The sequence below is a fragment of the Chrysochloris asiatica genome, unplaced genomic scaffold, assembly GCF_000296735.1.
Source record: "Chrysochloris asiatica unplaced genomic scaffold, ChrAsi1.0 scaffold00008, whole genome shotgun sequence".
Lineage (NCBI taxonomy): Eukaryota > Metazoa > Chordata > Mammalia > Afrosoricida > Chrysochloridae > Chrysochloris > Chrysochloris asiatica.
In genome coordinates this window covers 17,412,117-17,433,769 of record NW_006408526.1, presented here as the reverse complement: position 1 = coordinate 17,433,769, position 21,653 = coordinate 17,412,117, and the positions used below count along the sequence as shown (strand labels likewise).

Genomic DNA, 21,653 nt, shown 5'->3' with positions numbered 1-21,653 from the left:
TCCCCATTGCCTTCTTGCCTGCATGGTTTGTGCTGAATTGTTGTTGTTGTTGTTGTTAAATACCGTGGAGTTGGCTTCGACTCATAGTGCTGAATAGTGAGAGCTTAATCTGATTTGCTTGCCTTTTTAAGTAACACTTCTCTTTTCCCTGGCTGCTTTTAGTATTCTCTCCTTGTCTTTGATTTTGGATACCTTGATTATTATATGTTTTGATGATTTTCTTTTGGGGTCTATCCTTCCTGGGGTACGTTCGGCTTCTTGAATGTTTATCTTCTCATCTTTCAAGCTGTTATGGAAATTTTCTTCCAGAAGCTCTTCAACTATCTCCTCTGTGGACTTCTCTGATTCTTCCTGTTCCAGGATGCCAATAACTCTTAAGTTGTTCCTCTTCATGTTATCCAGCATGAATCTTAGAGACTCTCTTCAGCTTTTTTTGCCCTTTTTTCTACATGCTCTTCTATCTTAGCTGTATTGAGAGATTTGTCTTCCAGCTCGCTGGTACTGGCTTCCATCTCTTCAATTCTGCTCCTTTCCCCTTTCAATGTATTGTCCATTTCTGATATTTTATTATTAATCATCTGAACCTCTTTTTGCAGGTTTTGAATTGTTTCCAATGCTGTATCAATCTTGTTTTTTTGCTCTTGTAGTGCTTTCCTGACTTCTTCCTTGTGTGCCTCCTACCCCTTTCTGGAGCATTTGAATTTGTTTCCATATCGTTCTTCTGAATTCCTTCTCAGGCAAATCCAAAACCTGCTCTTCCTCTTCTGGGAGCCTTTGTCTGTCTCCAGCTCATTTGTCTCAGTTACTCTTTTCTCATTTTGGACATGTTTTGATATCTTTTGTTGTGTTTTGTTAGTCCTTTCCTGTAGTTATGTGGGTTTTTAATGCTTAAATGGATGTTTGTTACTGTGTTATTAAGCTTACTGGTGTCTCCTGCTGGATATAATCAGGAGATAGGTTTTCCTTTTCACATGTAATGCTTAGCAGGTGTTATTGGCTTTTGTCTCAGTGGTGGAATATTATGGGGTATGCTTGTAGCTTGGCTATATGGCCATGATTGCTGACTCTTCTTGGGTAACATAGAGAGAAAAAGCTCCCACTTCCAGGAAAAATGTGTGATCAAAAGACCCAAAATCCAAAGCAATATAAAAGCAGAGACAAAAACCACCACCTTGAAACAAAAATAAAACTGTGGCCGACTGACCAGTCGGCTTGCCACACAGGCCATGTGTGTGTACCATAGAAGCCTCCAGTAGTGGGTGTGAGTGTCCACTCACTCAGGCCCCTCCTCTAGTCACCACTGTAGAGGTGTGCAGGTAGATACTGAGAAGTTAATGGGAGAAAGATTGTCTACTATTTTTGTCTCTGAAGGTCAGTTAGGTATCTGCGTGTGCACAGTGTAATTCTTGAAATAGTTGTGTCTTTTTTTCATGTTGGGGTTTTACAGATTGTTCATATGGTTTTTCTGTCAGGCCAAACCTGCTTTTTTTTGTTACTGGATAGACAGGAGTAAAGGGTCCCACACAAGTTAATTTTAGGGCTGGGACCCACAGGCAGAAGTCAAAAGCAGCAGCCAAAGAATATGCCCTTGGACCAATGGGACTCTTTCTCTCTGTGCCGTGGGAAAGCTGTGGTCTCAACACTGGACTTTTTTTGGGTTGCATACCCACCCACCTGAAGGCATCTGGGCTGGGCAAAAAAGGCGTGAAAGGGAAAAGAAGGAAAAAATGTGTAGAATCCCCCCACAGCTCCTTTTGCAAGTGTCACTGTGCCATTTTTAGTGCCTGTTCATTGTGCAGGTCTGACAGTAGCCCTGCCCTTTGACCTCTGCCCTGGTGGGATGGCTGCAGAAGGAGTCCTGTGTCTTGACCGATTCCTAAATCACAATATTTTCCTTTATACCATGAGTTTTCCACTGGCAGTTGTGGAAAACTGACGCCATGACCCTTATGCTAGATCCAGAGCTCTGGTGCTGTTCCGTGAGAGCAGCTTCTCTGGGTTTTCAGCCCATACCCCATGGAACCTGTCCTACCTGACTCTGCTCTGTCGCCGTTAAAACCAGAAGTCATCATTATGGTCTCTTAACTCTTATGTTGTGATTCAAGCAGAGCAACCCTTGACATAGTATTATAAATTTAAAAGAACAAATTCTGTCTCAGTTTTGGATCTGTGTCTTAGTATTCACTGAACCTGAGACAAGCAACATGAATACCAAAAGCAAAATTGTTCTCCTTTGAGATGGTTACAAAATAAGTAAGATGTCTTTACTAAATTAAACACCTTGAAGCCATTTTCACAGATTTTTTTTTTTAATTCCCTTGTGAATGGATGTCTGTTCCTGATTTAATTACTCTGTAAATTAAAATCTATGTTGCTGTTATTATACCAAGCTGGTTCCGATTCTTCATGACCCTGTATAGGGTTTTCAAATTGCAGTCCAGTGCTTATCATATGAAGCCATAGGTACTATGAACCTTCTTGCAAATGGAAAATACAGAATTGTAATTGTGTTTTCCATTTGCAAGAAGTTCCATAGTGGTGTGAAAGGAATGTTCTAGATCCAGGTAGTGTGTGGCCAGCTTCTGGCTCAGCCTCTAATTGTGTACCCTGGGCTGTGAATTCAAACTTTTTTTTCACCTCTATCTTCTCATCTGTAAAAATACAGAATTAGGTCATTTAAGAATACATAAATAAGAAAAATGCACAGAGAATATAAGAATAATGCCTGGTTCATAGTAAATACTTAACGTCTGTAACTATTTTTGTTGTTTTTCTATTCTAAATGTTTCTTGCTAAACTGACTGACAAAGATGTAACACATTGTTTCTGAGTAATTGTAGGAAAAGGTTTTCTTTCCTTCTTTTCAGCAATGGACTAACCAAGAAATGTCTTCCTTTGAGGCATTAACAATATTTTGTTTCAATATCAAGATACAAGGACAAAGGTAAAAATCTGGTAAAATCTAGGCCCGTCTTCAAATAAATTATTTTAAATTCTTTCCACAGGTGTGATGGCCTTGCAGGAACTCCTGTGCCTATGACGGGAGCTGTTGGGGTAAGTAGCATGAGCACTGAATGTTGCTAAAGGGCTATTTGGTCATGGAATTCAAAACTGATGTAATTCCAGGTTGGGTACCTATTTAAATAGGGTTCCTCTTGGCTCAGTTTTAAATTTGCTTTGCAACTTAGATTTCTCCTAAAGATTCTAAAGTTTCCCAATTATGGTTGGTTTCCTGTTGGCTCTAGTACTAAAATGCTCAAGCAGGATACTGTGCCAGAAAGGAGTGAGGCCATTGTGTTTCCACTTACACCATCAACAGTATCTTTGATATTTTACTCTCATACAGCCCTAACGGGTTGGAAAAATGAAGCAGTAAATGGAAGTGGCGGCCATCTTTTGCTAACATGCTTGGTCTCCGCCTGGATCCTTTCAGAAGGATCATTTGTATTCAAAGACGAAGCCTCTGATAGATAAGACGCTTTTGACTGAAAGGGGACTAACGCAAAATGACCTTCCATCAAAGGCTTCAATTTAAATTTATCACTGTGCTCATATGTTAGCAACCTTGAGACACTATACATTTTCTATTCCTTGCTTGTTCATGGTTCCAACTCTTGATCTACCTGTACCTTCCTGCGTAAGCCCTGTGGCTGCAGATGATAGAAAGGTAGAGAGTTTTGAAAGGGACTTAAGAATGCAGTAGGAGGGAAGAGCAAGTTTTAATTTATCATGGCTTTCGAAACTAGTATCTATCTTTCATTTCCTTTACAAAAAGCACTGGATGTCATTCTGGTAAGGAGTGCATATAAACATTGTTTCTTTACTTCAAAAACAAAAGCAGCTTTCTGGATAATAACAGTAATCCTGTCTCTCTCCTACATGTTTGAAGGAACTCTGGTAACAGAGTGATTAAAGCTCTTGGCTGCTAACCCAAAGGTCAGCAGTTCAAACCCACCAGTCATTCCATGGGAGAAATTTGTGGCAGTCAGCATCCATAAATATTTACAGCCTTAGAAATCATATTGGGTAGTTTAACTCTATCCTATAGGGTCATACTAAGTAGAAGAGGTTTGTTTTGTTTTGTTTAATTGCTTGAACCCCCTACAATAATGACACTAGCACCAACAACTACTATATTCTAATTGAGAATTACATAACTGATATATGTCCAGGCACTTGACATATATCATGTCATTTAATCCTGAAAGAAAATCTATGAAGTAGATACTGTCATTATTCTAATTTTGAAGATAAAGAAAATAAGGTTGACTTAAAGGTCATTTCAAGGTCACACTGATAAATGGTAGAGCCAGGATTAGAAAGTCCAGTACTCTATAAATCCACAGCCAGAAGTCAGTAATGCCTGTAATGTTGGCACAGTTGTTCATTACCTATACAGAACAGACTTTCCCCTTTAACTAAGGGTGGATTGAAGTAGCATATTCTCTGCATGGAGGTTTTGCTTTCTATGTAGGACAGAGCCCTGCTCCTGGATGCTACTGTACTTTCTGTACACTGGAGAATTGCTTGGAGGCTATCATCCTCTGCTACGTAAGAGCCATGGAATCTGAAATAGGAAACTCCTAGAAATTATGAAATGATAGAGCGAATTGGGGTTCTTGATGGTGGTGGTTTTGTGCTGTGGAATCGGTTCCGACTCATAACAAACCTGTACAGGGTTTCCTAGGCTGTAAATCTTTATGGGAGCAGAAATTCTCATCTTTCTCCCACAGAACAGTTTGGTAGTTTGTAATTACTGACCTTGCAGTTCGTAGCCTGATTCGTAATCACTATGCTACCAGAGCTCAATTGGAGTTCTTAGGGTATAAAAATCCAGACTGTCAGTAGATATCTTTCTTGACACTCCTGTATTGTGAGTGCATTTAATCATATCTATATCAAAAGGTGTGGTGTTGTAGGGTAAGCACCAGACTGCTAACCACAAGGTCAGTGGTTCAAACTTACCACCTACTCCTTGGAAACCCTTTACAAGTTGCTATGAGTTAGAGTCAACTCGACAGCACTTAACAATAACAACATATCCAAAGAAGTCCTATTGTGGTACTGTTGGTTAAGCACTGGACTGCTAATCAAAGACCAACAGTTAAAACCCACCAATAGCTCCTCAGGAACTCTATTCTGCATGACTATGAGTTGGAACCATCTCGACAGCACTTAACAATAACACAACATATCCAAAGGATGAGAGCTGGGAAAAATGAAAGTAAAATTTAAGCCAGTGATTTTTGCTTCCAATTAATTGTTATTATGAAAAAAAAGAGAGTAAATAATGAAACTACTGTATAAAGCAAAGGTTCAGTGTAACAGGTAGATTAACATTCTTCAGAGAAGTCTTCTGTCTTAGTCTGCTAAGAACTGGAAGTTGGCCATTAATGCCATGGAGATTCTTGCCAAGATTTGAAGTAATGAACTTCCCCTCACATGACCAGCATTCTGACAGGACTGGTACAAATTATTCTAGCACTTTCTAGAAGATTGTACCACATTACTAGATGGCCTTCCACTCAGGGAAGAAGAAAGCTACTATCTAAACATTTGCATAAACTAAAACAAAGCAAAGGCTTTCAGAAGACATCAAAAATTTAAAGCTATAAAGAAATTTAGAGCTCATCTGTCCAAGATCTCTCAACCTGGGCACTATTGACATTAAGAGCCAAATAATTATTTGTTATAGGGGCTATCCTTTGCATTGTATGATGTTTAACAGCATCTCTGGCCTCTAATTACTAAATGCCAGAAGCTCTCCCCTACCCAGCTATGGCAATCAAAAGTGTCTCCAGAGATTGCCAGTCCCCAGTTGAAAGCCATCTCCACACAGGTGAGGGATATAAAGTCAATGTAGTTGCCATATTTGAGCATACAGACAAAACATAAGGTCTTGACCACTTGAGCACGCCTTGTCTCAGAACAAATGCTGGCTGGGTCTACTGTTAGAACATACCCCATAGGAGCGCATGTCCAATGTGAGCTCTGAACTGGTATGAGCTCCCTAAAGCAAGGGCTATATCCTCTCTATGCCCCTGCTACCTGGGACACACTGTGCCCTCAGTAACTGGAAGAAGAAATAAATGAGTCACTTTAAGCAACAAGGTGTATTGTTGGATATGATCTTTGTGGGAAAGCAGACACAGAACAAATACTGAAAAATTAGTCTGTTGACTTTATTTAGGCAGTTGATAACATCAGTGAGCCCAGCTAACTCTCCGGCAGCTGTTCTGCAGGTTTGGCTGCCCTAGGAAGTTCTCAAATATCCTGAGGTTACTCTATGACAGAAGGTTTGTTTGTCTAGTCATGTCAGAATTGCAGACAGTGTTGGTAGAATGAATTGGAGTTGTATAAAGGGCCTCATTTTTCTCAGTCTATTTTATATGCTACATTTGAGAATGTAACTGAGATTTTGAAAGCCACCATTTTGAGACTGTAATTCTGTGGGACAGGATTCCAATTCATTAGGCTGCAAGCATCAGCAGGAGTCCTCAAAGAAATTCTCTAGACTCACAAAAGATTAGCAATGGCTAACAATAAGAACTCACTAAGTCATAGACGCCATGCTAGAATGCTTGACATCTGTTAATTTATTTAGTCTATACTGCAACCTTATGAAGTGAGTATATAGTAATTATTGTTATTAGTTACTATTTTTATTTAACAGAGAAAGAAACTAAGGCACAGAAAGGTTAAGTAACTTATCTAAAGTCATATAGCTAATAAGAGACAAAGCCAGGATTTGAACCTGTCTAGAGCACAGGAGTCCTGGTGTGGCACTGTGGGTTAATGTGCCAGACTGCAAAGACGTTTGAACTGCAAGGTATGAAGTTTAAGATCACCAGCTGCTCCTCAGAAACCCTGTACAGGGTCACCAGTCGGAATCGACTCGATGGCACTTAACAACAACAACAAAGAGCATGTGTGCTTAACCACTATGTTATCTTGCTTCTGAGTCCTAATACAGCAAATTTTCACAAAGTCTCATTTATTTTAATAATCTTTACTAGAAGTCTCGTGTGTAGTTTTCTTATCTGGTTTATTATTAATCCATTTGTAATTATGTGCAGAGTATCTTATCATATGCCGTGTAAGGCTTGGAATGTTTAAAGCAAGGCTCTTTTATTTAGATAGTTTACCATCTAACTGGACAAGATATACACATTAGTAAGATAATGAAACAAAGCAATATACTGGAGGCCTGCTTCATCATTTCTTCCAGTTGCTTTAGTTTCTCTATGTTCAAAAGCAAATTTCAAGAGTCTCTTCTGACATCCATTTTGGTTTTTTCACTCTTTTTTATGACTCTTTGCTTTCTTTGTTTGTTATATTCTTGATATCATCCTGCAACTTGTCTGGTCTTCAGTCATAAGTGTTCTAGTGAATAGCTAGTGGTAAAAGATATTTCAAAGGGTAGCAAGGAAGACAAAGTAAAGTATTATCATGCAAAGTGCAAAGAGTGGAGTTAGAAAACCAAAAGAGAAGAACACACTCGACATTTCTCAAGCCAAAAGAAGTGAAGAAAAAATTTAAGCGTCTAGTTGTAATATTGACAGATTTTATGGACAAAAATTAAACCATGCAGGAAACATCAAAAGAACATGAAAGGAATACATAGAGTCACTGTACCAAAAATATTTACCCATTTCAGGAAGTTGCATATGATCAAGAACCAATGGTATTGAAGAAAAAATCTAAGCTACACTGAAGGTATTAGCAAAAAAACAAGGCTTTAGAAATTGATGAAACACCAATTGAAAGGCTTCAACAAAAGCCAAGAAATTAGGAAGATAGCTATCTGGCCCACCAACTGGAAGATTTCCATATTTGTGGTCATTCCAAAGAAAGGTGAGCCAAAAAAATTATCAAGTACAATTTTGCTGAAGATAATCATATATGGTTGCTGCAGTACATCACTAGGAAGCATCTAGAAATTTAAACTGGATTCAAAAGAGGACATGGAATGAGGGATATCATCACTGACATCAGATGGATATTGGCTGGAAGCAAAGAATTCCAGAAAAGTGTTTGTGCTTCATTAACTATGTAAAGCTATTCTATTGTGTGGATCATGACAAATTATGGATAACATTGCAAAGAATAGGAATTCCAGAACACTTCATTGCACTTCATGCAGAACCTGTGCATAGGTCAAGAGGCAGTCATTCTAACAGAGCAAGGGGATACAGTTCGTGGTTTTAAAATCAGGAAAGCTATGTGTCAGAGTCGTATCCTTTTCCCATACTTATTCAGTATATATGTTGTTGTTAAGTGCTGTCGAGTCAGTTTCAACTCATAGTGACCCTATATTGGGTTCCAAGGAGCAGCTGGTAAGTTTGAACCACCAACCATGAGATTCAAATGACTTTTCAGTTCAAATAACATTGTGGGTCAGTGCTTACCCTGCAGTGCCACACCAGGACTCTATTCAATGTGTATGCTGAGTAAATAATCCAAGAATCTGGACTATATGAAGAAGAAAGTAGCAACAGGATTAGAGGAAGACTCATTAACAACCTGTGATATGCAGATGACACAACAGTGCTTGCTGAAAGTGAAGAGGACTTGAAGCACTTACTGATGGAAATCTATGACTATATAGCTTTCCGTATGGATTATGCCTCAGTGTAAAGAAAATGCAAATACTCAAAACTGGACCAATAAGAAGCATCATGATAAATGGAGAAAAAATTTAAGTTGTTAAGGGTTTCACTTTACTTGGACCCACAGTCAACACCCACAGAAGCAGCAGACAAGAAATCAAACAAATCTGCTGCACAAGACTCTTTAAAGTTGTAAAACTCAAAGATAACAGTCTGAGGACTAGGGTGCACCTGACTCAAACCACAGTACTTTCAATAGCTTAATATGCAATATGCAAAGTTGAGTTATTGCATTTGAATTATGGTGTTGGTGAACTATAGAATAAGCACTGAACTTCTTACTGTAAGATTGGTGGTTCAAACCCACCAGCCACTCCTTGGAAACCCTAAACAAGGTCACTATGAGTTGGAACCCAACTCCATGGCATTTAATAACAACCATAAAAACAAACAAATCCATCTTGAAAGTGCTCCTTATAAGCAAGGATGGTGACACTTCGTCCCACCAACTTTGGACTTGTTATTCGAAGGAACCAGTCAGCAAAAAAAAAGGAAGAACCGTCCCCCCTCCATTGAGACGATTGACACAGTGGTTGCAACAATGGAATGTTTATGAGGTTGACACATGACCAAGCAGTGTTTTGGGGGATAGCTGTGAGTTGTAACTGACTCAACAACACCTGACAACAAGAACAACAGGGTTAGGGTCCAGATCATGAGTGTGAGTACCTATGTCATCATTTATTACTCAGGTGACTTGAGTAAGACATTTACCTGAGACTCAGCTTTCTTATCTGTCTAATGGGACTGAAAATCACTACCTAATTTTTAAATTAGTTATAAGGATCAAATGAGATAGCATATGAAGAAAATACAAGGGGGCTTCAAACAGTTTGTGGAAAAAATGGATTTAAAAGATAATGGAATTTTCTAACAAGCTTTTTGAAACCCCTTTGTATACTGAAAATGAAATAAATGAGTAATTTTGTTCAAATATGAAATATTCAGTACCAAATGATTAGTCAAGAAGCTTATAAGAGGAAGAAAATATCATTGTGGTAAGAGGGGTTCTGGAATTCAATACAATCAATATTAATCAATCATAACTATAGATCATGACTGGTGTTTAGGATACAAAGCAGAACACTTTCTTGGTCATTTTTAAAGTTGATCCATTTTCTGAGTTCTTGTTAACTTAATTTTGAATTCTTGGTATCTAGCATAGTATACAGCCTCCTAATGTGGTGCTGTAGAATCAGCACTGGACTTCAAACCAAAAGGTTGGCAGTTCAGACCCACAGTTGCTACTAGGAAACCCTATGCAAGGTTGCTATGAGTCAGAACTGACGTGACAGCACTTAACAACAACATAGTACAGTACCCAGAATAGAGTGGGAAATGAAATTTATGGAAGGAATGAGGGAAGTCTAGTGGTCCAGTAGATGTGGAAATAATGTCAACAACTTTCAATATGACAGACCAGATGCAATTCCAGAGCGATATAGGAATTCAGAACCTAATGAACTCTACCACCTCAACCCCACTAGAATACAATGTTCAAAAAAAAAAGGTTCATTCATAACAAGTATTGGGGAGGATGTAAAGAAATGGAGACTCCAATCCATTCATTGCTGGTGGGCCTGCAAAGGTAGAGCTTCTGTGGAAAAAGAATTTGGTAGGTGTTGTTTTTAAGTGTTGTCAAGTTGGTTCTGACTCTTAGCAATCCTTATGTACAGCAGAGTGAAACACTGCCTGGTCTTGTACCACCGTCACAATCTCTTCCTACAACTGAAGTGTCCATCGATAGATAAAGAAAGAAAAGGTGCTACATATATACAGTGGACTATTGTTGTGGTTAAGTGCCATTGAGTTGTTTCCAACTCATAGGGACACCATATAGTGTTTCCAAGGAGTGGCTGGTGGGTTTGAACCACTGACTTTGCAGTTCAAATTGATTTTGTGGTCCAGTGCATTATCCTGCAGTGCCACACCAGGACTCCAAGCAATGGAATATACTCAGCCTTAAAGAGAAACAAAGTCCTAATACATGTAGTCACTTGGAAACATGATGATGAATAAGACAAGTTAGTCACAAAAGGACAGATACTGTGTGGTCCCATTTATATGAAATAGGCAAATGTAGAGAACCCACAGCTTATTAGTGGTAGCCAGGTTGAGAGAGAAAGGATAATTGAGAATTGTTACTTAGGGAGCCCTGGGTTTCTGTGAATGGTTGTAGAATAATTTGGAAGGGAATAGTAGGAATGATTGCATTACATGATTAATGTGATAAATGTCATTGACTTATATATGTAAAAAGTGAGTTAACAAATGTTCTGTTTTGTTTTTACTATAATTTTTAATTTATTGTGGTTTAGATGAAAGTTTACAGAGCAAATTAGTTTTTCATTCAACAATTTATATATATTTTGTTTCATGACATTAATTGCAATCTCCGCAACATAAAACAGCATGCTTTCCACTCCCTCCCTTTTCCACTCACCATCTTTCCTGCCTTCTGAACTTGGTTTTGGGCTGATGTTTCCCATTTAGTGCCATATGGGTGGTTGCTCTGAACAGCATGGTTACTATAATTTTTTAAAAGGGAAAAAAAATTATAGGAATGAATTCAGCCTGGTTAATTTGGAGAAGGGCTTACACAGACAGTATATATAAACTGGGTTCTGAAGGACAAATGGCTATTTTCCAGCAGAAGAAGAGGAGAGAGTATAGATTAGAAGCAGACACATGGAGGCCTAGAAGTACATGGTGTTTTGGAGAATGGTGTGCAGTGAACTTAAAACACCTGAAGAGAGTGGAGCAGGAAAGGCTAAAATTAAACCTTGGAAAGGATTTTAACAGATTGTGCTCCACAGAGGTCTTTGTATCTCATCTTCTATGCCAAGGAGCAGAAATAGGATTCATCTCACATGGCAACTCCACAGCAAGGAACAAGTTTAGAAGGAGATTCTGAGTCCAGGAATGAGCCTTGATCGATGCTCAGAGTCTGCTCTGAGCTCAGAGGGATTAATATCTGCTCTAATTAATGGGGAAATGTAGCTCTAAGACTTGTATTTGACCTCAGATGATGGCTACAGCTAAGATAGGGTGTGTAAATAAACTGTTCTTGTTGTTAAGTACCGTGGAGTCGGTTCCGACTCATAGTGACCCTGCACAGGGTTTCCAAGGCTGTAAATCTTTACGGGAGCAGAAAGCCTCATCTTGCTCCTGTGGAACAGCTAGTAGTATTTATTTTTGTTTGTTTTTCGAGTTTTATCATTAGAAGAAATATCCTTGTAGAGTGTAAATAAAATCCCGATTCATAACCACTACGCTACCAGAGCTCCTTGTAAATAAACTAAGAGCTGCAAAACCTTGGTCTAGAGTAAAGTAAGACGATTAACATAGGCTCTGGAATCCCACAGACTGAGATTGAATCTTTTCCTCCACCAGTGTGGCCTGAGGAAAATGACCAGACCGCCTGAAATCTCAATTTTTGCATGTGCAAAATGGGGACAACAATATATTAGTTGGACTCCTGGTGTGATGCTGCAGGATAATAACTTTCATTTATGTTGTCAAATATTATTATTAAATACTGCACTGCAAGGTCAGTTTGAACCTCAAGGTCGGTGGTTCAAACCCACCTGGTTCAAACCTGATGAGTTTGAACCACTGACCTTGCAGCTCAAACCGGCCTTGCAGTCCAATCCTGAATAATAATATCTCTCAACATAAATGAAAGTTATTACAGCAATAGCTGCTGTCAGTCTACATTGTCTGATGCATATCATTGAGTAGCACTTCCTTTTGTTTTGTTTTTTAAGTTTTATCATTAGAAGAAATATCCTTGTAGAGTGTAAACAAACTCAGTATTTTCTCTTACAAATTACATGTTGGAATCATTCTTAAGATGCTGGGTGAGTAGAGTTGATCTTCCAGTAGAGACTCTAGGCAGAAATATATGCAAAGAAAGTTATACTCAGAATCTCTAGATGGGAGTAACCCATCTCTTCCCATGAGCCTCATGTACTTTGCACAGTAGTTATTTGTTTGGGTTTTATGATGGCTAGAACAATGATGCTTGGTAATCCCTTAATTAAATGTACTCACTACAAAAACTGCATATTTGGGGAGAATGGATTTATAAGGTCCATGACAATTATATTAGCACAAATAAAGATCTGGAGAGATGGTGGTGGTGGAGGTTATGTGCTGTGGAGTCGAAACCGACTCACAGTGACCCTATACAGGGTTTTCGAGGCTGTAAATCTTTACAGGAGCAGAAAGCCTCATCTTTCTCCTGCGGAACAACTGGTAGTTTAGAACTGCTGACCTTAAGGTTCACAGCTCGATTCATAACCACTATGCTACCAGAGCTCCCTGGAGAGATTGTAGGCAAGGCACAAAAGAGAACATCTTGGTGTACTTAAGGCTGAAAAGACTTTTAACGTTAGCTCATCAATCTAGTTTCTCAAATGATTAGTTAATGTTTTTATTACCTCTAGTTGGTATCTCATGTGCTTATGTTTTTCCCTTCTAATGTCTGTTAACCTCTTAAAGTTTATAGTACTGTGTTAAATTATATCCAGTGGCCAATAAATTATTATTAGAGTTTTTCTTTCTTATTAATAGATCTCCTTTGTGAGTATTCAATTATGGGTGTCCTGGTGTGGCGCTGTGGGTTAATGCGCTGGACTACAAAGTCGGTTTGAACTGCAAGCTCAGTGGTTCAAGCTCACCAGCTGCTCTTCAGAAACCCTATACAGGGTCACTATGGATCAGAACTGACTCAACAGCACTTAACAACAACAACAACATAGAACTGAAAACCACAAGTCAAAGAAATTTGGGCTGGGCTTTTATAAGAACTGACCTATAGAAGAATCCTGATCAAAGTGGGGGAATGTAGAACAGCATTTCAAATTTCCATGGACTCTAGACTTTCTGGAGCCGTGGAGGCTGGATGAATCCCTGAAACTATTGTCCTGAGGTAATCCTTAAAATTTAGAGCAAAAATATCCCTTGAAGTCTTCTTAAAACCAACAACAGCTTACCTTAACTAGTAAAAAAAACAAAAACAAAAACAAAACCCTCTGCCTTTAGCATTGTGCTCTTTCAAAATCTATGTATATAAACAGCAACTGGAAAGATTAGAATGGAAATTTAGTGGGCAGTGAGTATATGTTAATGGAGGAAGAACAGCTCTGAAAAGGAGAGTGAGAATTGTTTCCCAACTCAAAGAATGTAATCAGTGTCACTGACTTAAGTGTACATGTAGAAACTGTGAAACTGGTAATGCTTTGCTGTGTAGATTTTCAACAGCAACAAAATAAAATTTACAAAAAGAAAGAAATGGCCTAGACATTGAGAAAGAGAGCAGACAAGTATAGAAAATAATTAGATTGTGAGGAATGTCGTGACTGAAAGAACCTGGACTTCAGAGACAGATATGTGATGGAAAAATAAAGTTGGGAGTTGCAGAAAGCTTAGACATTAGTCTTGTAATGCGTAATGATGAACATCAAGTGGAAAGGGAAAATGTGGGAAGAGAGGTTTTTAAGAAGGTTTTAAGACTGGGTGGCAGAGTTAGCTGAGAATAAAGAAACTGAACTGGGACGTGGCTGCTAGTCTTGTTCAGGGATGGATGCAGGTAAGCTAAGTCAGTCCTGAGAGTCACAGAGCCAGTTTGACAGAGGAAATGCAAATTGAGTTTTGATAAAAGAAAGTGAAGGTGTGGTGGTAATTCCTCTAAAGATATGAAGACACATTAGAGCTTGAAATTAGGGCAGTGATTGGGTTTGATGAAATCAAGGTAAACATTTGTGTATGCTAGTCAAGGAAGAACAACTTTAGCTCTATATTATTCTCTTAAATCCCCTCAATGAACGTTGTGTTTTTTATTTTTGTTTTTTAAGTTTATAAAGTCATACTTCGCTGCGCCTTTGTTTCAGAACTGTTAATCAGTTCCATATGACTGTTGAGGAGGGGGGTGTGTTTCCACCATTCCAGATGAGTTCTGTGGATTGAAACACTCTTTCTAAATTCATCAAGCCCACAAGTCCTAAAGTCCACTGCAAGCTTCAGCTAACAGGCCCTTGGTGGAATGGGTGCAGTGTTAGGAAATCCAAAATCTCAGCCACTGGAACTATGAAGACAACATTCCCAACTTTAGAAGGGTTAATTTCATTCTTTTTAACCAAGAATGCCTTCCCACCCGTACCCTGTGATTTGTCATGTTGTTGTTGGTAAGTGCTGTGGAATGGGTTCTGATTCACAGTGACCCTGTATAAGGTTTCCAAGAAGCAGCTGGGGGTTTTGAATAACTAACCTTGTGGTCAGAAATCCAGTGCTTATCCTATAGTGTCACATTAGTAAGTTGTTAAGTGCCATAGAATTGGTTCCTACTTATAGTGACCCCGTATAGAGTTTCCAAGGACTGGCTGGTGGGTTTGAGCCACCAACCTTGTGATTAGCAGTCCAGTGCTTATCCTACACAGCCACACAAGGACTCTGTATAAATTTGTAGGGAATGTTTGCAGAGAGAGTCTTGCCTGAAGGCTCATAATAAAAAGCATTTAGGTATGTGTGATGAAATTGCTGATCAGTTTACAAATGGCCAAAATAACAAAACGTTGTTGAAAAATAAATGTCAGGAATATTGATCTGCAGTCCTTAGACTAGGGCTTGTAAACTTGGGACATTTTTGTGGGAACATGTTGAGTATTCTGGTTGTAGAAGATTTTTTTTTTTAAATGATATTGTGTTTTCTATTTTAAAATTAACAGGCAACAATATACAGTTCACCACTGGATAACCAACTAGTTGACAGTACATTTGTCCCCAGGCCAGCAGGTATGAGGGAAGGAAGCACATTGCCTCCGTGGGAGGCTTCTCTGCTGGAGAATGAGTTTTTCCGGGGTAAGTCTATGCATTAAATTGCCTTTGAAACTCCATTAGAAAAGTGAAACAAATAAATGCAATTTATATTAAAATGTTTAAAATATATCAAACCTGTCCTTTACTTTTCCAGTCCTCTTGTTTACCTTATTTAAAGAAGATGCCATTATATGCTAATAACACAATACTAAAAACTTTATGATTAAATAAAGTAAATATTTTCTGATCAAGACCTCATAAATACATGAATTAGTAGTAATTAGTAATAATGTGTTTATGAGGTCTTAGCATTTAACTTTATGTGAAAAGGAAATATATCTTTTGGAAATATATCTATAAAGTTTATTGTTGTCAAAAGACTTTTATTGCTTCTAAATACACCGAGTTGGAATCCAATTGTTACGAAACAATGTTGTATAACGTATAACAATGTATTTCCTGGTGTGGTGTGGTTCTGTAGGATCAGCAAACCATAAGGTCAGCGGTTCAGACCCACCAGCTGTTCCTCGTCACTACAAATCAAAATCTACTTGAGGGCACTTAACAATAACAACAACAACAATATATAACAATAAATATCAAAACAATTTTTCAAAATACCACATGCACAGGTATCTTATTAGTTTATGAGCACAGCTCACCTTTATGTGTCAAATTCAGCCTGGCCTTTGAAGAGTTCACTCTGAAGTCATTCAACAGCTTCACCTTGAGGAACTAACTCCTTTGACAAAGGCAATGACATTACTTGGACCCTATACTTTGGGACTGGTGGACTTGTCAGTGAGAAACATTCAGTAGGATGGTCAGCCAAAGGACCACAGTGAGATGGTTGCTTGCAGAGAACCTACTTTAGAGAAAAATACGCCTAGAGGAACATCTCTGTTCCAAAACTCAGGTTTTGTTTGAAGAGGAAGGCTACTGTTTATGGAATGAAACCAATGACATGGCCTCTCTGAGAAGCAGAACAGGAATTTTTCTGACCTCAATCAGAAAACTACATAGTTAATTTTGGACTCTAAGTAAACTTGGATAATTAAAAACCTAGCTATGGGGATGTTTAAGATGCTCTGGTAGCACAGTGGGTTAAAAGTTGGACTGCTAATTGCAAGGTCAGCAGTTCGAATCTTCCAGTCACTCCACAGAAGAAAAATGAGGTTTTCTAACCCCCGCAAAGATTTATAGCCTTGAAAACCTGTACAGTGTTGCTATGAGTTGGAACTGACTCGACGGTACACAATCACCACCATGGGATGTTTAACAGTATTTACATCTTGGTGATTTTACCTATATTGTTATAGTTTTCTTCATTTTTTATTATAAGCAAGTTCTTGCTTTTGTAACTAAGAAATAAAAAAATTTTAAAAAAGACTATTGAAGGGAAAAAGCAGCCGCCAATAGCTTGAGAGGGAGAACAGATTTCAAAGACGTGTTATTATCATTTGTTTAAAAGACACATTTTAACTCATGACATTGTTTTGTTTTTATCCTGTCCTATATTGTTTGGTTATTTTATTTGGAAATGTAAGTAATAAATTATTTTAAGAACTGGGGATAAATGTATGCATATATTTTTTATTATTAAAATACTTCCTAGAAGATTCCTTAGTTACAAATCCTTAGTGCTCAAGCTGAGTTCTTCTGTTGGCTGTGTAGACTTAACAGCATCAATTTACAACTAAAATATGGCAGGGAAGATCTACTACAGACCTCAGACACCCCTTTAACAAGTTTCTGTCGCATGTACATGCATAATATTTATATGCTTTTAGGTACCGATATGCCTCACTCACTTTTTTTGTTATTTTTAAATGGCAAATAATTTTAAATGACCAAAGATAGTAAACCATTTTATGTAACTCTGAAGGAAAGAGTTCTGTAGACCAAAAGTTTCTTCAGCAATTTAAATAATCTCACATATAAGTTTTATGTTGGATTTGTTTTTAATTCATGAAAATGTCTTCAATAAACAAATAAATCTATAAGCACTAGACTGTTAACTGAAAAGTTAGCAGTTCAAACCCACCAGCTTCTCTTTAGATACCTTATACAGGGTCACTTTGAGTCAGAACCAACTGGACCACACTTAACAACAACAATCATATTTGACGTCTTTTCCTAAAGAAATATCTGTTCAAATTTTAAAAGAACAATAGTCGTTTAGGGTTTTTAGGTTCCCTGAGGCTCGACTTGTTACAAATGTATTTAATAATTTTCATGTTACAATGAATTGTTGTTGTTTAATGCAGTTCCAACTCTTAGGGATTCTGTATAGGATTTCCAAGGAGCAACTGGTGAGTTTGAACCTTGAGGTTCAAACCTACCTTGCAGTCCAGTACTTATCCTACAGTGCCACACCAGGACTCATATGTGATTGTTGTTGTTAAGTGCTGTAGAATCGGCTCCAACTCATAGTGATCCTAAATAATAGGATCATAATTCAGAGATGTATCAACCACATCACTGAAAATGTACAGTATCTTCTCTGGGGTTACGGAAATGGTGGCCCTAGTAAGCATGGATCATAGGCCTCGGCTTGGCCTGGGTCCTCAGTCTGTATTATTAGGGAAGTCACTAGGCTCTGACTGGGACGCCCCCCTCTGATGTTGCTGCTCAGAGAAAAGTAAACATTGTTTATCAACAGCAGCTTCATAGCCTTGCAATCGTATGAGTGAGATCATTTTTTCAGCTCATAACAAATTTTAAAAAAGGAAGTGAAAACTAGCTTTTATAGCATGGAGGTTGCATTGCACAGGAGTTGAATGCTTAGATTTTGGAGGTAGACTACCTGAGTTCAAATTCCAGCTTTGCCACTTACTAGCTGTGAGAACTTAGCAACTTACTGAATCCCTTTGGGCCTCAATTTCCTAAATGAGGATAACAATAGTACCAACCTAAGAGGGTATGGAAACATTTAATGAGTTCATATATTGAATGCCTGACACATAAAAAGTGCTGAATCATGAAGACATAAATGGGTCTTAATGATTTTCAGGAAAAACACTCTCCCTTTAGCATGTCATGTTGTATAGAACTTTTAACTTTATGTAGTTCTCAAATTGTAAGCTTATTTATATTATGTATTAGGTATTGAGCTTCTCGAGTTAATGTGGGAATGACATGCTGTTTTCTTAACAATATAACTGAGAAGTCACATGCTTTTTACAGACTCATTTCTATTACTGTCCAGTGTAGTAAACACAGGTGGAAATAATATAGCAACCTAGTAACCTAAAAAGGAGCCCAGGCAACATAGTGGATTACATGTTGGACTGCTAATTGCTCAATCAGCAGTTATCTACCAGCTGCTCCATGGGAGAAATTTGAGGCTTTCTGCTCTAGTAAATATTTACAGCCTCAGAAACCCTATACAGGATCGCTAAGGTTGAAACCAACTCCACAGCACACAACCACCACCAGTAACCTGAAAGAAACAGAAGGATATGACTTAAAAATACTAGTGGTTGTATAGTCATTCGATGTTAGAGCAAGTACTGGAATCTCTATTAATTCCCTTCTACTATTGGATCTGTGTCTTAGAAAAACTTATTACATTTTGATGGTGGTGATGGTGTGTGCCATCAAGTCGGTTCTGACTCTCAGTGACCCTGTATAGATTTGAACTGCTGATTTAGTGGTTAGCAGCCCAGCTCTCAATCCACTACGCCACGAGGGCGCCTTTAGTACACTTGGTTGTATACTAAAACAAGTGCCATGAGTGCTGTTGAGTCAGTTAAGACTCATAGCAACCCTGTATAGGATTTCCAAGGAGTGGCTAGTGAATTTGAACTGCCAACCTCATGGTTAGCAGTTCAGTGCTGATCCTACAGCACCACACCAGGACTCACCAAAAGAAACTAATATTCAAATAAATTGCCAGAAAATTAGGCTTGAAGTCCTTAAGGCATTATGAAAGTTTTATTTTGTTAAAAGAAGCATGATCTAGTAACTTCAGTCCCACTCGTGTTAAAATCAAACTATCTTAAAAACATAATCAAAATTAATACATTGTGATATCATGATGTAAGTAAAGTAACAGATGAGAGTTTCTTGAAGAAGGTCCTTCAACAATTCAAATGAGCATTAGAGTATAAAAGTCTTAGACAAAAAAAATTGACTCACATTCTCCTTTTAGTTTTAGATGATTTGGATAGCAAACTGGCTCAGGAACAATTTCCAAGCTCACTGAATACCAGCACACCCTTCAACTATGAATCAACAACACAACTCAGTCATCTTTACTCCGGTGGGAGCAGACCTGGTAATATCACAGGAAGACACAAAAATCGCTATAATGAAACTTCCAATATGTCTATCTACGACATCCTAAGACCAGGAGCACCTAGAGAAGGTTTTAAGACCTTTTCACCAAGAACAAAAACAATTTATGATATGTATAGGACAAGGGAGCCCAGAGTCTTAAAAGAAGATTATGTTCAAAAGAATACTTTGGGTAGTTCTTCTCTGTGTTTTGACAGTAGGCAACGATCAGCCTCACGAGCCACAGGGCATTTCACAGCGAGAAGCTTACATTTTCCAGCCACAATTGAGAACAAAAGTGGATTTATACCGCAAAGTCACAGACAAAGCCCAAAGAGAATTCCTTTATCTTCCATCATCTGGAATAGATCAGATTCTTCAAGAGATGGTCAGAACCAGGAAGAGTTCCACAGGGCACCATTGCCTATGGAAATTGACCCTGCTGATCAATATACCTACCCCAGATGTTTTCAGGAGAACAAGAGATATGCATTTTACCGCTCACAGAGTGTTTACCAGAGTGTTAGTTTAAATGCCCACACGGACAATGCAATAAGTCCGGACCCATTCGAGAACTCAGAGAATATGCCATTCTACCATCAAGACAACCCATTTGCTAGGTCTTTCTTTAGCAATACTTTTGGACAAAGCAGAGAACAGATTTTTGGACAAAGCACTTTTTGGGGCCAACAGGAAGATCATTCTTCCTGGTCTGACTTTTATCAAAGCAGGAAATCATTCACTTCTTCTGACAGAGACTTTGAAATGATTTCTGTTGATGCAAATAGTGCATCAGCTGCTCATGGTCGTAGTGTCCCTTTGCATCATGGGGGATCATTTGCTCCTGGTTGTAGACCAAATATTTCCAGAGACCAAGAAGAACCATGTCCCTGGCAATTTGATTTTCAGGCATCCACACTGGAGAACATGGAGGTGTCACAAGACAGGGGAAGCCAGTTGAATCCTCAGTTCAGCACACCAAATGTTTGCCCCATGATTGATTCAAGCTGTCAGATCAAATCTGGTAGGTTGGAATGCCAGCAAGACAATTCTAGAGAAGTACACTTGAACAGAGAAGCTTACTTATTTGGAATTGCTCAGCCTTCAGCATCCCCATTCAAAACTTCCTTCCCTCAGATTCCTGATGGCAAAGGGAACACTCACAGTTCCAGTTTTCAGAATCCCACAGCCACTTTTCATGAAATTATCCCCAATAAATCTGCCTGTTCTCCAATCAGAAGCCATGCAGAAGTCATTGTGACCAACAGTGATTCAGTTGATTCTCTACCATCTGCTGAAAGCCAACCCAGCGTCTTGGTCACAGAAGAGAATAAGGAGAAGGACTTGAACGACTCTGTTTCCAAAAAGTACAAACAACTAAACAAGATGGACCAGACAGACTTGACAGGTGAAACATCACAACCGGTTTTACAGACAGTGGTCTCTTGCCCCTTACCTGATGTTCAAAATCCCCTCTCCCGGGACTCATCTGAGAATAATCAGTTTGTTTTTAATGCATCTACCACAATAAATTCAAAAAGGTCACCCAGAGTGCTTCCCAGGAAAGATATCTCTAAAATCTACATATCACACAGAGATAAAGCCAATGAGCTTAAAAAAGAAGAGAGTTTTTCTAGGAATAGAAAATTTAGTTCAGCAACATCCCCATCTTTTCTTCCGGAACGCAGAATAACTCCTTTTCTTCCTAGCCCAAATCAAGGTTGTCACCAGGAATTAACAGTAAGTAATGAAGGTATTTCAAGCATTGGTAAAAATAACCTCTGTAGCACTGAATCTACTGATAATCAAAACCCCCAGTCTCCAGAAAAGTCTATTCTTTTAGATCACAAAAGAGAAAAATGTACCATGCCCCATTCTATCAACTGC

At 38.5% G+C, this 21,653-nt stretch overlaps 1 protein-coding gene across 1 annotated transcript in view; it reads left to right on the top strand.

Moving 5' to 3' along the window:
• EXPH5 (exophilin 5) overlaps nucleotides 1–21,653 on the top strand; it is a 115,972-nt gene that overhangs the window by 90,989 nt on the left and 3,330 nt on the right. Inside the window, exons 4-6 of the mRNA XM_006833961.1 lie at nucleotides 3,006–3,054; nucleotides 15,398–15,530; nucleotides 19,642–21,595. Of these exons, the coding sequence (XP_006834024.1) occupies nucleotides 3,006–3,054; nucleotides 15,398–15,530; nucleotides 19,642–21,595 (2,136 nt within the window). The remainder of the gene's footprint in view (nucleotides 1–3,005; nucleotides 3,055–15,397; nucleotides 15,531–19,641; nucleotides 21,596–21,653) is intronic.